This window comes from Esox lucius, chromosome 17 (genome assembly GCF_011004845.1).
Source record: "Esox lucius isolate fEsoLuc1 chromosome 17, fEsoLuc1.pri, whole genome shotgun sequence".
Lineage (NCBI taxonomy): Eukaryota > Metazoa > Chordata > Actinopteri > Esociformes > Esocidae > Esox > Esox lucius.
This window is the reverse complement of record NC_047585.1, coordinates 35,012,217-35,033,300: the sequence shown is the minus strand read 5'-3', so window position 1 is coordinate 35,033,300 and position 21,084 is coordinate 35,012,217. Positions and strand designations below refer to the sequence as shown.

Here is a 21,084-nt window from a genome sequence, read left to right as displayed (position 1 = left end):
TTGTCACACATACACAAGAACAGACGCCCACACACGTACCGTACACACACGAGAGAGCCTGTGAGAGGTTGGGCTGAGGCACAGCAGTCCGCTAAAGCCAGCCTAATCTAGCTGCCTGCTGGCCAACGCACACACACACTCAACCAGAACATGTTATCTACCTCCTTCCCATCTCAGTCTCTATCCCTTCCTCGCTTCTCTCTTTCTGTCATCACTAGCTCCACAGATGGCTGCAGCCCTGACTGAAATGACAGTGACAAATCCTCTTCCTTACTGGCTTGGGGTGTGTGTGCGTGCGTGCGTGCGTGCATGCATGCATGCATGTATGTATGTATGCACGTATGTCTGTGTGTCTGTGTTTGTGCATATGTGCGTGTGTGTGATGACACTGTGACAGGTACCCATGTTTCTGTCACTGACTGGTCTTGTCTTGCAGAGGTCAGCGGTACACGGAAGCCTTCTCGGACCATCACCCCCTGTCTCTGTGACAGGGCCATCCGCCCCCATCATATCTGTCTGTCAACCTCCCTCCCGTCTCAATGTTACCTTCTCCCCTGGAAATTGTATGGGGTTGAAAGTTCTTCAGAGTTCTGTGCAGTGGCATTTTATTATATGCGGTACCGTTCAGAAGTTTGGACACAGCCATTCAAGTATTCGTGTACACTACTGTTCAAAAGCTTGGGGTCACTTAGAAATGTCCTTGTTTTCAAAAGAAAAGAAAATGAAAAACAATTGTCCATTAAAATAACATCAAATTGATCAGAAATACAGTGTATACATTGTTATTGTTGTAAATGGGTAATGTATCTGGAAACGGCAGATTTTTTTTTAATAGAATATCTACATACACGTACAGAGGCCCTTTATCAGCACCTATCAGTCCTGTGTTCCAATATAATGACTCTATCTGTCAAGCATGGTGGAGACAATGTGATGGTCTCGGGGTACTGTGGTGGTGGTGAAGTGGGAGATTTGTGCAGGCTAAAAGAGATCTTGAAGAAGGGAGGCTGTCACCCCAGTTTGCAATGCCATCCCGTACCCTGTGGACAGCACTTGATTGGAGCCAATTTCCTCCTACAACAGAACAATGACCCAAACCACAGCTCCAAACTATGCAAGAACTATTTAGGGAAGAAGCAGTCTGCTGGTATTCTGTCTATAATGGAGTGGCCAACGCAGTCACCGGATCTCCACCCTATTGAGCTGTTGTGGGAGCAGCTTGACCGTATGGAAGTAAACCATCAAGCCAATCCAACTTGTGGGCGATTACCTCAACAAATTAACAACTAGAATCCAGAGGTCTGCAAGGCTGTAATTGCTGCAAGTTGACGAAAGCAAAGTTTGAAGGATGCAATTATTATTTCAATTAAAAATAATTATTTCTGACCTTTTCAATGGCTGTATTTCCTATTCATATATGCTATATTTCCGATTCAAGCTCTTTTTTTTCTATGGTATCATGGAAACATGGACATTTCTAAGTGTCCCCAAACGTTTGAAATGTAGTGTATAGCCCACGCCGAGAAGGCTGCAGTCTAAGGTAAAGGCCCTAATTTCATCCATGAGGGCTCGTTTTCTGTTGTATCTTGCCACACCCTCACGGTCTTCAACGCAACAGCAATTTTTGAATTGCTAGCTTTGCCAGCCTGTGTTCCACTGCTCAGTGTTGCCTAAAGCTGCCTGAGAACATTTCTTTGGATTTCAAAGTCGAGCTGAAGAAAGCGCATTAAATGGTAACAAGTTTAAAGTTTCACAGGATGTTTCACACAGGCACATTGCAATAATGGATCAATTGTAGCTTTGAAGGGTGGGAAGACTAGCTAGCTGGTAGCCTGAAGGCACCACTAAACATATCCTCTCAAATCCAGAAACGATTTTGGTGCCTGGAAAAGAAGAATATCAAGCCTAATGCGTATTTTCCAAACCAAATGGGATTTTTTTCTCTTTCTCTCTCTCTGTTTTCTATTGACTGATTCAATTTAGTCTGAGTGGCTTGAGGCAGGAGACTAGGAGAAAGAAAAGTATTTAAATCCAGACAGAAGCCCATGTGACTAAGATACTTTTTAGATTACGAGAGAGTGAGAAAGTAATAGCGTAAATGGGAGAGAAATGAATGTGGCTCTCTTTACAATAATTTACATGGCATTTCAGTTTACATTGGCATGTACTGCCAGACAAGCACGAGAGGGTTGTGGGCTTGAATCATGGTTGTGGGCTTGAATCATGTGCAACTTGACCAGGCACTTAGCACTGTCCTTAGTGTCTTTTCATGTATGAAATATATTTAGCTTCACAAAGCAGAATAAAATCAGTAAGCTAGGCTACATGCCATGTGTTTACTCTTACAGTTCCGTAATTACCCTCGTCTCTCACAAATGGAGGCATGCGGAAGTCCTGTGAAAAGCATCCAGCTCCCAGTAGAATGAGTAGGTCTCTCTGCCACTACTACTCAGTCCTGTATTAAATAAGCGTTAATTATTTTATATGGGAATTAATTAGCCTAGCAAAGCAGCCTGATCATGCAATGTTGGCTTGCTGAGTCTATGAATTATTGGCTTGACCCATCAATCAACCCTGCTTTCTGGTGACAGTTGCCATTTTGGTGCTCTTTCCCCTTTAGAGCCAGCCCTGGCAAAGTTCTCATTTAGCCCTCAGAAATTAAATGAATCTGCAGTCAAGTTAGGCACTCAAAGTATTAGTCATAAGCTTAGAAAAATAGCCTGTGTTTTCACAGTGCCATACATTGCTCTTCACCCTTCAATACCCAGAGGGAGATATTTCACAACTTCATAATGCAAAATAATTGGCTTGAATATTCTTTTATACATTTTGGGAAATATATCATAATTTAAGTAGAAGTGTGCCTGTGTGTCGCATGGAAACTGGGCTCAAAATAATGTATTTTTCATTTCAGTTTCTACTTCCTTCTATTCATTTCACAGGTAAATGACACTTGCATATATTTCTAATACTATGACTAAATTTCTGGGCAAGATTTGAAATGTCACTGCAATTTAGCACTTTTCTAAAGGTACATACTTATTGGTTGCAAGTTTGTGTCTGTGTGTACATATATGATCAGTTAATGTACAAACACTCTGACAATTTAGGAATAACTGAAAAAGTAAGATAAATATACAACATCAACAGTGATGCTGGCAGGACGACAATGTCAGTCACGCACAAATATACACACCTTGTGGCCCATATACCTGTCATATATATTGGGCAAGTATGGAATGATCTGGAAAGAGAAATACAGGTGGTAAACACTTCAACATTAACTGCTGTTAGTGACTTTGATGTCGATCCAATTCAGCTTCAAGTTAATCGCTCTGTATGCATCCTGCTCTCTTGGCCTGTCTCTCTTTCTCTGTCTGTCATCCTGTCTTGTCTCTCCGTGTTTGTCTGTCTGTTTCTTTATCTTTACATTCTGTTTGTCTATCTCTTCCTGTCTATCTTGTCTGTCTGTCTCTCTCTTCCCCTGCCTTTCTTTTAGAAATGTGTGTGACAGTCACAGTGATGGAATAAAATACATAAACATGAGGTAGGATGCTGTCTGTCCTATCTGCTAATAGATACTTTTGGAAAACAAAAAACTCTTGGCATTAAACCCTGAAAGCCAATACATTTTGTCTTTATGTATTATCATCACTTAAATCCTGAGTTTCAAGTGACACATCTTGTGTTCATCCCCACCACACACAGAACGGAGTAGATATGTTCAGCAAAGATGTGAATTGATTATATATACCCTCATCAGCGCCACGTCTGATTTTTGTGCCTCTAGTGTTAGTAAAATAATCCCTCCCCCCCGAACACAGAGAGAAATAATTACTAGAAAGACATTCCCATTCATGTCAATATTATGTGATTGTTGGGCCAGTAGCCAAATAGCATCTACATAATTATATTTCTATATCTTTACAATGTCACAATGTTATTAACTGTCAGATTTGATGTAATTAACTGTCTTGATGTAACTCTTTCTTGGTGTTGATCTCCGGAAATAACTGGGATTTAATATTGTTACACTGACAGTATTTATTCAGTGTTTTGATGGGTCTAATAGGAAAGTCTTCTCATAAAATCAATTCCAACATCTAAACAGCAACATTGCACTGCGTGCTTATGCTATTAGAGACATGTGATATGTTTCATCCTGCCCCCTCACAGTCCCCCCTTTTTTTTTCTTTTTTTTTTTAAAGAGCCCATGGGATCTTTGTGCTCTTTCACATCAATGCTCCTCACAAGAAAATAGTTTTTCAGGGCCAACGATAACTGCCTCAAGTTGAGGCAGAGAAAACTGCATTTTTCCTGTGCATGGTTAAGTACAATAATGTGAATAATGATTTGAATCAAAAAACGGCAGATTGAGAAAAGAAAGCGATGATAAATGTATTGTATTAAAATGAAGACGTAAGTCAGAAGTTTAGCAAAGACACATGGCAAACCAATGACAAAAACCTGGATGTACAAATTCAAGTGAGCTCCGCAGAGGCTGAAATTCAGCACTGGACAGCTCCACAGTAGTCTGTTTTCATCTTGCTGCTACTAACAAATACAAAGGATTTTGAGGTTCACAAAGAGCACTGACAATTGGTTTCATGGCCACAGCCTGATCCAAGTCTGAGTGTCACTGTCATTTCAGTGCCATATTTTGCATTCAAAAAAGGTGGGTGGGAATGTGTCTATCATAATTTTTTGTTTCATTGTACTAACCTGGTCTGTTCACTGTAACTTCTGGTCTCTGTATTCAACTGCTTTCATGGCTGATTATCCAAGACATTTAGCCAGATTACTGACTGGTATCTGCATCTGGTCCAGAAGAGAGTCAGGTGGGTGCTTGGTACAGCTATCTATGATATACTGGTGGAATTGCAAACAGTAGATTTGATCTTCCATGACTGTCAAAACATCCTCTGTCTGGCTTATGCCCATCAAAGATGTTTTCCATTTCTGAAGTTGAAGTGAAATCTTGCATCTCATGAAGGCCTCTTTAATGAAGGCTGAAGTAAAGGCTGTGAACCACATTGGTTTTAGATGTTTGAGCTGGTCTCTTTACTTTTGCCTCTCCATGTCAAAGTGAGACATGTCTTGACTGGCTGTCTGGAAGTGTTGGGACAAAGCAATGGAATGCTTTCAGTGTTAAAACAATTCCACATGTTTGAACCCTGCCGCTTTTCTTAATGAGTCACGTCATGCACCATCAAATCCAACCAATGTTTCATGATAGATTGACTGGACTGGGTGAAAGCATCTGATATTAGAGGACTGGTCAGATCTACTCTGTGTACTGTGACATACCATTCCTTTTAAAAATCATCAGGGGACAAATTGTTCCATTGCCACAGTATATGTCATTCTATAGGAGCTGGCTGTTTCTTGATAAATTGTCATTCTATAGGAGCTGGCTGTTTCTTGATAAATTGTCATTCTATAGGAGCTGGCTGTTTCTTGATAAATTGTCATTCTATAGGAGCTGGCTGTTTCTTGATAAATTATGTCATTCTTTAAGAGTTGGCGGTTTCTTGATAAATTATGTCATTCTATAAGAACTGGCTGTTTCTTGATAAATTAAGGTATTCTATAAGAGCTGGCTGTTGCTCGATGTAGCATATATCATTATTTTGGCGCTGGCTATTTCTTGATGTAGCATATGTAATTCTATAGAAGCTGATATAGTGCAGTGATCACTTCTGCCACCCTGTTTGGAGGCATCTGGTTGTTTTTTTCATATTGAGGCTAAAAGTTCCTTTTGTGTGCTAGGCTCTCTGTGCTTGTAAATCTTTTTGCAGCTCAACCGATCCTGTCAGTTCGATGTCTGACTAGAGACCAGTAAACTCTTTGTCTATTTACACAATAAGTCGAATATTTAACTCGCACTCTCTTGCACTCACAACTTTTTCCACTCTCTAATGCTTATGGATTCCCTTCATCAAAGGATCAGTGTCTGTGAGGCAGCAGTCTGTCTTCATCCAGAAGAAATCTGCTAAAGTGCTGTGGATTTCTCCACTGAGGCGTTAACAACAGCAATAATATATTATTTTTATATAGTGTGTTTCATTATAAAGAAATGTAGGTTTCTGGCAGGTCTTAGATGATGGTGTTCCTAAACTCATGAGGCAGTTCAGAAACATTATTAGTCACAGAAGGATTTCCAATGGAACAGACCTGTCAGTCCAATATAGAAGTCAGGCCAGGAGCTCTTTATCGATATGATGATTAGTGACTGTATTGACTATACCCCTCCAGTACAGTTATTTAAAACTCTTTCTTCCACATCCACTGCTAACACCAAGCCAGGATTGTGTACACCAACACACCCACTTATTTTAATAGGTAGACGATTCAGTGATAGGAAATAATGAGCCGTCATTCCCCATCCTTCTCGATAGAGGTGGGTTGCTACTTAAGGCAGGTTAGCCCTAATTCACACATTACCTCTTGGTCTGAAAAGGAAATTGTTGTAATTGCACTTTCTCAGTCTCACAGAATCCAGCCACCGCTTGTGCATGAATCTAGATGGAAAAGAGTATGTGTTTGCTTGCATATACACGCACATACTCGTTTCCATGTAGATGACCCAGCTATATGGAATAATGAGCCAATTTACCTATGAGCAACACTTGCACAATCTCATTCTAGTAATAACAGAAGAATTGTATTGGACTGTTGTCCTAACAGGATCTAGTCCAATTAAAAGCACTTGATTGGCAGACCATAGAGCTCCTTAATCATCGAGTAGAAGTTTGGAAAGTCTTGAGTTTTCTCTGAGTCACATGTGACCGTGGCACTCAGAAAGTACAGTAGTTGCATCTCAAATGACGCCCTGTTCCCCATGCGGTGCTGCATAGTAAATGGAGTGTTATTTGGGATACTCTGATGGTGGGAATCGCCAGTGGTAAATAACAGTCTGCCAAAAGAGACAATTTAACTTGGCATCAAGCAGTATTTCATGGGTTGGATCAGGGGTCTCCAATCCTGCTCCTGGAGAGCTACTGTCCTGGTTGTTTTCTCTCCAACCCCATGTATATGCAGCCTCATTCAGTTATTAACGGTCGAATTATTCAGGTGTGCTAAATTGGGTTTGGAGTGAAAACCACAAGGACAGTGGCTCTTCGGTAGCAGGACTGGAGGTCTCTGGTTAGATTGAGAAAGGGTACACTATCTGTGTCATTTTTCCCCTCCCTCCGGTTCTGAAATTAAACTGACATCTGAGCAATCCACCTCTTAATCTGTATTCTACAGCAGTGGTTCCCAACCAAGGGTACTAGGACCCCTGGGGGTACTTGGCCTCTCCGATGGGGGAACTTGAAAACACTCATGACACCATAGGCTTACTAGTGAAATTAACATGAGGAGGTACTTCAGGGGTACTACAAGCAGAGCAAAATTTTGTTGGTGGTACACTAGCTGAAAAAGTTTGAGAACCACTGTTCTGAACCTTACTGTTGCTGAAATTTTGTCAACAGGCCTTAAAATGTATGCACTACTACAACTACTGTAAGTGGCTCTGTATAAGAGCATTTACTAATTTCCTAAAATGCAAATGTACTTTAGTTGGACTGCCTTCCTTGTCAACAGTAATCAGTTAGGAAAATATTGCAAATCTTTGTCTCTGACATTTTGTTTTGCTTTATTACTTTCTCCACAATTGGGAGTAAACTTAGGAGACCACTCCAACCCAACTGTTTGAGAATCAGGAGAGAGTGAGAGATCATGATTCAGTGGATGGGGCGGTCATCTCTGATGTACACACTTCCCTTAGTCTTACCAGTGTTTCATCTTCCTCATGTTCTCTCGCTGTGTCTTGGCCTCTATGTGCAGACTCTTCCTATTCTTATCTGTTATCTCTGTCTTCCTGTCCCAATAGGTGCAGACTCCAACAGCGAGTGCAGTTCAGGGAGTGGTGTTCTAATGTCAGTCAGCAGAGAGACCTCTCTAACCCCATCCATCGTTCCATCCCTGCTCCGAAGACGCGGGGGAGATGAGGACAGCAGAGGCAGGAGTTCCAGTGCCTCCTCCTTTGAGGAGTTGGACATGGAACTCCCTGGTGGACAGGAGGAGGAGGAGGCGGAAGTGGACAATTTTTCGATCAACAAGCACTTAGAGAGGGGCATTGTTGCCGGAGAAGAAGAGTGAGGCTGTGAAGTGAGGAAGAGTGATGGAGCAGAAGAAAAGGACCACATGACCACCTGAGGCATTGGAGAGTTTTAAAGGGAAATGGGGATCATCTTTCATCGCCAAATGTTGGCTGGCTGACAGAAAATAACCTACTTGAAATAAACAGTAATGTGTCCGGGAACCTGAGTTCCTTGAAACCAATGTTCATGTTTTTATGCACATTGTATACACTGAATAATTACTAAACTTTTCAGAACTTTTCAGGAAGCATTCCAGATTAAAAAAAATTATTTTGTTAATTGGTTTTCCTTAGCATGATTACCATAACTTGAAACTGACTATGATCAATTCTTTTTTGGATTTAAAATGTTGTGGTTGTGTGTGATTTTATGGTGTATGTAAAAGTGCTCAGTGTTTTTTCATACTGTTATTTTTGCCTGTCTTTTTAATTGTTCTAAACAACTTGAGATCTATGAACTTGTAAGTTCTGTGTACAGATTTGAAACTGGGTAGTTTCGGCTGATACAGACGTTTGTGTGTATATTAGAAAATATACAGTACCAAGGGTATGATGCCAAAAAAGACGTTTACTGTTTATCTTAGTAACAACTGTAAAATAAAGCACCTGGGGGTTGTGGTATATGTCCAAAATATTCCAGCTTTCTGTGCAATTTGTTTTACTGGTTGAAGTCAGGTTTTTAACAGTTATTGAATACATAATTATGGTTCTTTATTCCTTTGTTAGTATGTAGTGACCATTAGTTTTACCCAATATATCAAACAAAATAGGCCCAATTTTGGCAAAACTTGTCAAATCTTGCCATAGCTCCAGCATATACAAATCCAGCATGTACAGTATTTATAATGATGTTGTATCCAACACCAATGTGTAAGAATAATTAGACTGGGTGAGTTTATTATAATTTGTCCTATATCACGCATGTCACGCATTTACAAGGTGCCTGAAAAAGAACTGATAAATCAGGATGAATTAATCAGAACACAGCAAAAACAGTAGGATTGTCAAAATCAACTGTAAGAAGAAATAAAACGGTGGTAAGCTCATCAATTGCAAACCACCTGGGAGAGCAAGTAAGACCACAATAGCAGATGACAGAATAATACTTTCAGTGGTGAAGAAAAAACCCTAACAGATCAGGAGCACTCAGCAAGTGGTAGGGATAGATGTGTGAAATAGTTCAAGAAGCAGAATATACACTAATAAAACTTCTGAGGGAACACAAGATGCAAACCAACAGAAAAGACAAATAAAAGGAACTGGCCAAGATCCAAAGTGTACAGCACCTCATCTGTGAGACGTGCAGCTACTGATGTGGCCAGGTATGCCTGCAATTGGAACTGCCTCACTGATGGCTTCAGTGGCTTCTGACAGCAGCATCAGGGTGAAGACTGTGTATGGAAACATCTCGTCTGGTTTGAAACCAAGTGCCCCTAAACTATTTGGACAGTGTTTCATCCTGCAGCAAGAAAATGACCAAAGGAGACTGCCATAGCTAACTAAGAGATTTTAAGGTACATTTATGCTCATAAGTTTGCATACACTGGCAGAAAATTTGAAATGGTGGCATTGATTTTGAAAATATGACTGACTATACATATTAAGCCGTTTATTATCGCATGGTTGTTTGGCTCCTTTTTAAATCATAATGATAACAGAAATCACCCAAATGGCCCTGATCAAAAGTTTACATACCCTTGAATGTTTTGCCTTGTTACAGACACAAGGTGACACAACTAGGTGAAAATGAAAAAGGAATGGAAAATGATATCAAAAGCCTTGCAAATGCCAGTCAGTACTGTTCAATCACTTATTAAGAAGTGGGAAATTTGAGGATCTCTTGATACTAAGCCAAGGTCAGGTAGAACAAGAAAGATTTCAGCCAAAACTACTGGGAGAATTGTTCGGGATACAAAGAAAAACCCACAGGTAACGTCAGGAGAAATACAGGCTGCTCTGGAAAAAGAAGGTGTGGTTGTTTCAAGGAGCACAATACGACAATACTTGAACAAAAATGAGCTGCATGGTCGAGTTGCCAGAAAGAAGCCTTTACTGCGCCAATGCCACAAAAAAGCCTGGTTACAATATGCCATGACAACACCTTGACACACCTCACAGCTTCTGGCACACTGTAATTTGGTCACAACCATAAGCTCTATGTTTGGTGAGGGGTCAACAAGGCCTATAGTGAACAGAATACCATCCCCTCTGTGAAGCATGGTGGTGGCTCACTGATGTTTTTGGGGTGAGTGAGCTTTAAATGCACGGGGAATCTTGTGAAACTTGATAGCAAGATTAATGCAGCATGTTATCAGAAAATACCGGCAGACAGTTTTCATTCTTCTGTACGAAAGCTGCGCCTGGGACGTTCTTGGAATTTCCAGCACGACAATGACCCTAAGCACAAAGCCAAGTTGACTCTACAGTGGTTACAATAGACATTAAGGTCTCTAGACCTTAAAATCATTGAGCCGCTCTGGGGAGATCTCAAACATGCGGTTCATGCAAGACGACCAAAGACTTTGCATGGCCTGGAGGCATTTTGCCAAGACCAATGGGCAGCTATACCACCTGCAAGAATTCAGGGCCTCATAGACAACTATTATAAAAGACTGTATGCTGTCATTGATGCTAAATGGGGCAAATCACAGTATTAAGAACTAAGGGTACGCAGACCTTTGTGATTGTACCATTCTGTTAAGACCTACTTTTTAATGTGAATCACATAAGAAATAAAAGAGGTGTGTTTTGCATGCTCATTCGTGTTTTTCTTTACAAATGGTAAATTTTTTAAGGATATGCAGACTTTTGAACAGGGGTCAGTAAAAACATTTCTTTGTTGCCATGTTTTCTTTTATGATTGTGCCATTCTGTAATGACTGACAGTTGACTTACAAGTGTTTGCCTGCTCACTTTACAAATGGTACATGCATTACCAATTCTCCAAGGGTATGCAAACTTTTGGCCACAATTGTAAACCACTCAATCGTTATCCAGTTCACAATGGATAACGATTGAGTGATTTACTTAAAAATGTCACTCCAGACGAGGTTATAATGGGATGTAGAGGGCTGTTTAGAGGCTGTGCTGGCCCTGCTGGCTAATCCCGGCAGTTTCCAGGAGCTGCCCGCATTGTTTGGTGGCTTTGGGGGGACAGTAATGCAGTAGGTGGGGTTGAGTTCCAACCACAATATGTTACCAGGAAGCTCCAATGGTGTGGTGCATATTTGCCTCTCTTTGCCTCAGGTTATGGCAGTTGTGGACATGTAGTGCATTTCTTGGTCATTGTGCTTTAGGGTATCATGTGAGTTGACACCTACAAGATCGTTTGTGTTCTTAGCTGGTGGAGCATTCTCCTTAAATTGCTTTGGTACAAGCAAATTTCTTTCCTGAAGCCTTTTGGGAGTTTCTTCAATAAGACATAATCATAATTGCTAATTATAATCATGAAATGTGGAGATTCTCTTTAAACAAAAACAAAATACAAAAAACATTTCTACTTTTCTTGCCCATGAGTTGTGTTTAAATAAAATATTTAACGGAGAATTACCAATAAACTCAATGGAGGCCCCTTGGATGTCATGGCCTGTAGCCCTGAGTGACCGACATCTACGGGGTCTATATGAAGTTTGTGAAGAGACCCCTGGTGGCATGTCTTCTCAGGTATGAATTGGTATCTGAGCTAAGTTATTTGATTAGGCAAACAATTTGTCTCTTCAATATAGTGATTTTTCTTATAGAAACCAGAGAAGCAGTCAATCTTTCATCAACCCACTACCAAAACAAAGAGAAGAATGCTCTCTGGTAATGCTAGTTCTGCATTTGCAGTTAACACTGAGAGGGTCTAATAAAAAAGAAAAGGATTATGAAAGTGTAACAGAAATATCCATGGTTTACATTTTCACATTTTTTCTGAGACATTTTGTGAGAAAAGAACACAAGTTCAATACCTCCCACTTAGACACAAACATGTTAAAAGATCATCAATCAACCATCCCTGAAGTTTGATCTCTTCATTGTTGTATCCATCACAACAAGTTTCCTCTTGGTTGTTTGATTGAGTTACTTTTCCTCTTCTCTGTGAAACCAAGGCAAGTCGGTGGGTGTATTTGTTCTTCATAGTGCTTCAAAGTGCTCCAACCACCCACTCTGTTACTTATACAAGCTCTGTTTACAAACTATACTCAAACACATCTTAATTATTTTTTTGCTCTATACACTCAGTTGCCACTTTATTAGATACAACTGCTTGTTAATGTAAATAGCCAAAAACTGAATAATGTGGCTGCCACATAATATGTAATGCATATAGTCAGAAGTTTAGTTGTTGTTTGACCAAATATTAGAATGGGGAAAATGTGGGATGTAAGTGACTTTAACCATGGCATGATTGTTGGTACCAGACATGGACATTCTAGCATCTCCTGGAATTTTTGGTGCTCTACAGTCTTTAGAGATTACAGAGAGTGGTGCAATAAAAAAAAAAACATTCTCCAGCAGTTCTGTGGGTGAAAAAGTCTTGTTAATGAGAGATTGGTGTGCAAACCTTAAAGCATATGGGCAACAGCCGCTGATGACCACATTGGGTCACACGCCTGTCAATCAAGAACAGGAAGAAGGCTAGTGTGAATGTGATCACCAAAACTGGACGACTAAAGATTGGAATAACATTGCCTGGTCTCACATATCCTCTATTTTAAACCTCAGAACTATACCCCATCTGCCATAATACCCCAACTGCCTAATATTGTGTTGGTCCCGATTTGCCGCCAAAACAGCCCTGACCCGTGGAGGCATGGACTCCATTAAATCTCTGAAGATGGGCTGTGGTATCTGGCACCAAGATGTTAGCAGCAGATCGTTTAAGTCCTGTAAGTTGCGAGGTGGGGCCTCCATGGATTGGACTTGTTTGTCCAGCACATCCCACAGATGCTCGATTGAATTGAGATCTGGGGAACTTGGAGGCCAAGTCAACACGTTAAACTCGTTGTGTTCCTCAAACCATTCCTGAACCATTTTTGCTTTGTGGCAGGGCGCATTATCCTGCTGAAAGAGGCCAATGCCATCAGGGAATACCGTTTGCCATGAAAGGGTGCAGACGGTCTGCAACAATGCTTAGGAAGGTGGTTCATGTCAAAGTAACATCCACATGAATGGCATGACCGAATGTTTCCCAATCCTTGGACCACTTTTCATAGGTACTGACCACTACAGACCGGGAACACCCCACAAGGGCTGCAGTTTTGGAGATGCTCTGACCTAGTCATCTAACCATCACAATTTGGCCCTTGTCAATTTAGCTCAGATCCTTATACTTTTTTTCCTTACATTTTTCTTGCTTCTAACACTTTGAGGACACATTCAAAACATTTTATTTTTTATTTGTTCATATGAAGCCATTTATTCTCACATTGTTATTTGGCTCCTGTTTAAATTATAATGATATCAGAAATCACCCAAATGATCAAAAGTTTGCATACCCTTTGTAAGGTTCACGGATCGCTCAGGCTCTCGACAGCTCCGACGGGGGAAACAACCACCGAAACCCAAGTTCCCAACACAGAGAAATGCACCACCAGTCCCCAGTCGCAATCATCTGAATATTAAACACCTGTTTCACTCTGTATTTAACCTAGGTTGGCTCACACATCTGTGTGAGGTATTGTTTGTAGAGGTACAACTTGCTGAGCCGTTCCTACCTATTTCCTACTGAGTTTACGTTCGCTCTGACCCACACCGGCCTTCTGTCATACAGAGTTTTGCCTAGCCCTTCGTTACCATCGCCTGAGTCTCCCTGTGGACCGTCACTTTCTGCAGCCTGCTCGTTCCCTGTGTGCCTTCGCCTCGATTCTGCTGTTGGATTTTGGTTTCCCACACCTGTGGGAAATTCAAACTCATTGTTTGAATGAGTTGAACAAACTCATTGACTATTCATACACAGACACTAAATTGCAATTAGTGTCTGTGTATGAATAGTCAATGAGTTTGTTAGCTTTCACGTGGCTAGATCCTGAGCCATGGGGAGCAGAAAATAACTGTCAAAAGTCCTGCGTAACAAGGTAATGGAAGTTCACAAAGATGGAAAAAGATATATCCAAACCCTTGCAAATGCCAGTCAGTACCGTTCAATCATTTATTAAGAAGTGGAAAATTCGGGGATCTCTTGATGCCAAGCTAAGGTCAGGTAGAACAAGAAAGATTTCAGCCAAAATTGCCAAAATAATTGTTTGGGATACACAGAAAATCCACAGGTAACCTCAGGAAAAATACAGGCTGCTCTGGAAAATGACGTGGTTGTTTCAAGGAGCACAATACGACAATACTTGAACCAAAATGAGTCGTTGTCAGAAAAAAGCCTTTACTGCACCAATGCCACAAAAAAGCCCATGTATAATATGCCATGACAACACCTTGACATGCTTCACAGCTTCTGACACACTAATTTGGAATGATGAGACCAGAATAGAGCTTTATGGTCACAACCATAAGCGCAATGTTTGGAGAGGTGTCAAACAAGGCCTATAGTGAACAGAATACCTGTGAAGCATGGTGGTGAGCTCAAAACGCACAGGGAATCTTGTGAAAATGTATGAATGCAGCATGTTATCAGAAAATACTGGCAGACAATTTGCATTCTTCAGCTCGAAAGCTGCGCGTGGGACGTTCTTGGAATTTCCATCACGACAATGACCCTAAGCACAAGGCCAAGTTGACCCTCCAGTGGTTACAGCAGACATTAAGGTCTCCTGACCTTAATATCATCGAGCCGCTCTGGGGAGATCTCAAACATTCGGTTCATGCAAGACAACCAAATACTTTGCATGACCTGGAGGCATTTTGTCAAGACCAATGGGCAGCTATACCACTTTCAAGAATTCAGGGCCTCATAGACAACTATTACAAAAGACTGCATGCTGTCATTGATGTTAAAGGGGGCAATACATAGTATTAAGAACTAAGGGTACGCAGACCTTTGTGATTGTACCATTCTGTTAAGACCTACTTTTTAATGTGAATCACATAAGAAATAAAAGAGGTGTGTTTTGCATGCTCATTCGTGTTTTTCTTTACAAATGGTACATTTTTTATCAATTCTCCAAGGGTATAAAAACTTTGGAGCACAACTGTATATTTACATTGCATGCAGTTCCATTAGATAGACATTGTTTTTCTGTAGTTTCTCTAGGTGCTCGGTTAAACATCTGAAAAAGTTCTTTTAATTCTAATTTATTTTCTACCTTTTAGCATTGGTGAGATCCCAGGGTTCTTTTCCCATTTTGGACCTTGGTGGATGTCCTGATGTTGTCTATTTGACATCTAATGTGTACATCATTGTGTATCAAAAGCAGCTTAAAGGTCTGGTTAAAATTAGTAAACATTTAGTGTACAGGGTGCAATCTGAAGGTTGATACCCACCCAGAGGGAGATAACATTCTGAACACCACAGTGCTATTAATGCTGTTATTAAACTTATTTGTATGCAGAGCCTGTGTGTGTACAGGTCCTGACAGCAAACCTCTGAAATGGCACATGTTGTAGTAATGTTATTTATACAAAGGTTATCCCGGTACCCTCCCAATATACAGTTGTGCACAAATTGGCACTATAGTGACCAATGTTCCCTCAAATTTGTTTGGGCCACTGAGCATCCGTCTGGTGTTTTCAGTGGACATTTTTGAGAATTCTGTGCAACATCTGGCACTGGTTTGCATGGAACACTCTACACTTCCATCCTTCATTTAATTTCACTGCCACCAATGAATTAATTAAAAATTCAAATGTATTTTTAGAGTGTTTGTGGTCATTATTGTGCTGAATGACAACAATATAAATAATATACAATTATTTATTCTAGCCATGTCACAGGATTTTTTGTATTAATGTTTACTTCAATTTATTCTATTGTATAAAATGACCTTCCCTATCTCTTTTCAACAATTGTACAGCAACAACCTCTGCTTACCTTTCAGAATATTTGGCTTGTGGGCATTGTATAGCAAAACATTATGCGTTCCAAAGACTCTACTGACTGTTAAGTGTTATTTATAAGTTTGTAACTCCAACTGTTTGGAAATGGCATTCATTTATGTGACCTGTTCTAGATATTAATGGCTGATGTTTATGAACAAATAACACCGCTGTAAAACTCTGTACTAGATTAGACTTATTTACAAATAACTACAGATAAGTACTACATCTTATCTATCCCGGCATGCGTGACATATCATTATCCGTTTGTGCGTGTGTCTTTCTAGCTGTCACTTAAACGCCACAGGGCTAAAGCTTATTGGATGGAACCGATTGGGGCTGTGCCACTTGTGGAACGTTATGGAAAAATGGTCCATGCACACAGCTCTCAGAAAACATTCACTTTGAAACTATGGCTTGGTGAATGGAAAATTATTTCAGTGTTCTGGTCAAAGTCACAAGTGAAGTGAGAAGTGGAAGAAGCATAGTGGTCCCAAAAAGCCCGCTATTTTCTGTATAATTAACTGCTTATGTCTGGAATAGTGTGCCATTTGGAACTGATCTGTGAGGAAAATAAAGGTTCTAGTCCAGGCTTTACAAGCACCTCACTGTGGCTAAGCCTGGTACTGTCCACACACACCCACACAATGGCAAATCAAATGAGATGGGATTTTCGTGTTTTCTTATTCATCATTTTTATTTTGTAGGATTTCGATTTACTTCTCGATGTTTCACCAAACAGTGACTGGCCACTGCACAGGAAGTGTAAAGAGACTGTTCTCTATAATTCCCTAGGACATTAATTGACATGCTAACTAATGTCTCTCTTCTCTCTTCCCTTCAGCTCCTTGCCATTGTACCATTAACTAAAGAGTCTATTTCAGGAGGAAATGAGTCCCTTTGTGTTAGCAGAGGGGGAATTATGCTACGAACAGGGACTAACCACAAGTCATTTTAATTACCACTCTCTGTCTCCCGCTTTCACTGAAAATGAACTGTGCTGTTCATTCTGAGGTGAAAAAGGAGAGAGACACAGAAAAAAGAAAATGGCCTATACACACCAACAACATTATTGGGATGACATTTCAATTTAAATAACATTTACATATTATGTTAATACGTTTTTCTATTTGCATTTGCAACGTGAATGTATCGTGCTGGAAAAGTTTGGGTTAGGGTTTGACGCAAAACATATGCATGCAGCAACCTGTCCATACTGTCCGTATATTATTGATTGTTTTCATGGCTAAATATCTGGATTGCTTGACTGTTTAGTTTTATATCTATTTAGTTATTTTTCTTGAAAAAAAGTTTGAATTTTTTAGATCAACAATGGCTTTAGTCACATTGATTTCCTAAGCATATTGACTGTTTCCGTTCATGGTTTTAGGCAGGTTGAATTGAACATAGCTTTGGTAAAGTCACTGTTAGCTGTGTAAACTGCAAGACCAGGTTTTGCCTCAATAAAGATAGGAAGCAGAAGAATCCATTCCTTGCAGCGTGTAAGGTTTCTGGTGTGGACTTCATGAGTCTGGACAGTTTGTGACTGTCTTGATTCTGCTTGGAATTGCTGGGAGGAAGCTGAGCCTTAATTAGAAATTCAATATAATGACATTTGGGAGAAAGACAGGGTAAAAGTAAAAAGGAGAAATATAATGCCAAAGTCGTTTGATGGATTTCAACAAAATTCATACAATAGCCGGCTATCTATGGACCAGTTGACACAATACCAAGTGCCTTTTAAAAGGGAGTTGTGCACTTTCATGTCATTAAACAACCTAGTGCACATTTTTCTTTTTTGGCTTCCTTTGCAGCCTACATATATACACACACTTCCACACTCCAGGGGGAATCCACCACACCTAATTCTGTTCCACATGGATGGCTGATCCAAACAGCTGCACTATTGATTGGCCCTAGACTGACAGTCCCCTGTCCACCTGGTTCTCTCTATCTCGCTATGTATCTCGGTTGTCTACCTATCGTCCTTCCATTTCTCCATTGATTTATGCCATAGCTTAAAATAACTTACCTAGTTAGTTCCTAGTTAACTTATCAAGAACAACATATGTATATTTAGGGTTAGGGTATCCACATTTTTTCTTATTTCAAATGTTTACTTATTTCAAAGTATAAACAATTTTGTTTGCATGAATTAGTATGTAACATAATGAATATAATGCAGAAGAGAACAAAGTGCAGACATTTCACATTGAGCAGTTCTTTAACAGTTTCAGACACATAGAAAATTCATATTTTCAGAACACTATCAATCATTGACTTGATGATGATTAACCCACTGAAAATAATAGGAACTCTATAACAATTTAAGCAACAAACACAAGACCAACTTTTATATGTCCAGGCTACCCAAACAATCAGTCACCTTCCCATCTATACTTGAGTAACAAAAACATGTATTATAACACAGTCATAACTTCTGATAGCAACTAAAGGAAGTTGTCATAACCAGTCAGAGAACTGTCATAAAACAGTAATGACATACAGTCTATTTAGACCTTTTGTGACATATATTGCATAATTATACAGCTAGGTATGACACGTACAAAGGAGATTCAAAATCTACCACTCAAGCCAGATTATCACAATTGAAATTGATGTACATAAATACATCCAATGCACTCTTTTTTATCACTGGAATGAATGTAAAATGTGTTTTACATGTAGAGCATGTAAGCAGCCATAGAATAACACAAAACACTATGTCACAACATGCTTGTGTCATGACAGTGTTCTTATAATATTATGACAGGTTGTGTCAGCTGCTATGACATGGTTATGGACTTTTTATAACATGGTATGATGCTACATTTCAAGTGCATATGCTTCAAGTGTTACACTTTTTTTTTTGCATTGATGCATTTAATTGTAATAAATAAGCTATAAAAACAAAGTCATACGACTTAAAACTGTAATCCTATAAACCATGTTGATTACAATTAATTAGTTTTGGATTCAGTGCCAAGCCTGGGAACACAGGGGTGGACATTTACAAAGCTATCTATTAACTAAATTGTTATCTATATCTACACACACTACCATTTCTACTGCAATCACTGCCACTGCTATCGTGTATTTAAAAACCATAAATACTGTATAATAAGCTAGCAAGCACACTAAATTTACTTGACATTTTATTCTATTTGTTTCTGACTACAGCTAATAGAGATGAGAATAACCCCCCATCCATGCGTGTGAATACTGGATTATATGACTAATTCTCACTAACATACACATGTGAGTAGATACATAATTCAATCATGCTATAGAATTCTATATAATTAAAACAATAAAGCTACACTTTTCAGCCTACGATCTCCAAGAACCTTTCCAGTCTAGGATAGTACGGAGAAAACCTGGTGTGAGTAACACTTGTGCATGGCAGCTGGTGGGACACACACTAGTATCCTTACTTTTGTACATAATTGCTTGCTTCTGTCACAGTGAATCATGCAATACAAATCAATAGACTCATACACACGGATTCTCTGGATCAGACCTCCAGTGGTTTCACCCCTCTCTTACAGACATGGCAACATTTGTCAGAGCTGGCAATTATAAATCCAGCTCTGACACTGTCACACACAGACCAATGTTTTGGGGCAACCCCTGTTTTTATATACATGTTGTCACTTCGTATATGAATCTAAAGATGTTAAACTTTTGTATGCTGATGACACGCGTCTGTGTGTGGACAAATGGATTTACCGACAATGTAACAGATAAGCTGACAGAGCATCTAAATGCAATCAAGAATGCAGATGCCAGGATAATCTCACCACCCCTGCTTTATTCAGTCTTCACTGGCTGGATTCTTCTGTTCACATATAAGGCCCTCAAGCATAATGCATCTAAGTACATACCCAATTTGGAAGCGATTCACCACCATGAACCCTAACATATTCAGACTTAAACAGTCAATTCATATCACCCACAACCCTGTGTAGCATGGATGACAGGGCTTTTTCATATGTGGCCCCTCAGCTTTTGAACACTACCTATGCTACAACATTCACAGTTTACTCTTTTACAGATGGATTTCCAGTAAGGAGTTCATTTTCTTCCTAGCATCCCATGGGAATCGCTACATAAGACATTCCTATTTCACAAAGCTTTTAATGTTTACTACTAAATGTTTTGATATATTGTAATATATCTTTCTACTCATTATATATATAGAATGTATTGAGAAAAGGACATGTACTCCACAAGTTAATTATTATTATTATTATACATTATTCATGTTATTTCCCACTATAATGGGAATAGGTGGGAATATGTAATTCCCCTCATGCCTATGTTTTTGATCAAATGGCATCTATTCAGACAGCAAATGCAAGACTAACATGATAGTGGGCTAGGAAAATGTCCATACGCATAGCCCCTTCTTTTATAATAAAATCCACTAGACTTAGATGGGAAGAGGGTGAAAAACAAGCAGAGGGAGCCAGGGGCCTCGGTTGACAGTCAGTACCCAATCCATGTCTGTGCACTGAGCAGGTACTCATTGAACACAGCAAATGGAACTTCTCTGCATTACCTCACAGAAGGCGGCTATGGTATCGACTCCATTCACTGCTCCAGTCTGCAGGGCGGCCAGCCCAGGCAAAGTGAGAAATACTGTGAGTTTACACACTGAAGTTTGAGAGGTCTCTAAAGCTTATAAAGCTCAGTGTAACAAAGAAATTGGATTACGTTTCGTTAGAACATAGTTATTTTTCCACGGTATGAGGTCGAAATAACTCTCTGACATTAAATTATGATATTGCCCTTTTTGTGTAAGAACGGTTTGAAAAAGTAGCTACAGATCCTACTTCCTCTGTCCACTTCACAGCCGTGTATGGATCTTGTTCTGCGCATGTTTATTCCGTAATCGTGCTACCCTGTCAAATTGTGATTACTTAGTTAAGTTTGATAAAAGCTGAGTCAGTTATTAAACTGTTTTCACT

At 39.8% G+C, this 21,084-nt stretch overlaps 1 protein-coding gene across 1 annotated transcript in view; it reads left to right on the top strand.

The window, feature by feature from the left end:
• LOC105016917 (testis expressed 264, ER-phagy receptor) overlaps positions 1-8,780 on the top strand; it is a 63,197-nt gene extending 54,417 nt beyond the window's left edge. Inside the window, exon 4 of the mRNA XM_010881085.4 lies at positions 7,877-8,780. Coding sequence (XP_010879387.1) covers positions 7,877-8,145 — 269 coding nt within the window. The 3' untranslated portion in view covers positions 8,146-8,780. The remainder of the gene's footprint in view (positions 1-7,876) is intronic.
• The last annotated feature ends 12,304 nt before the right edge of the window (positions 8,781-21,084 follow it).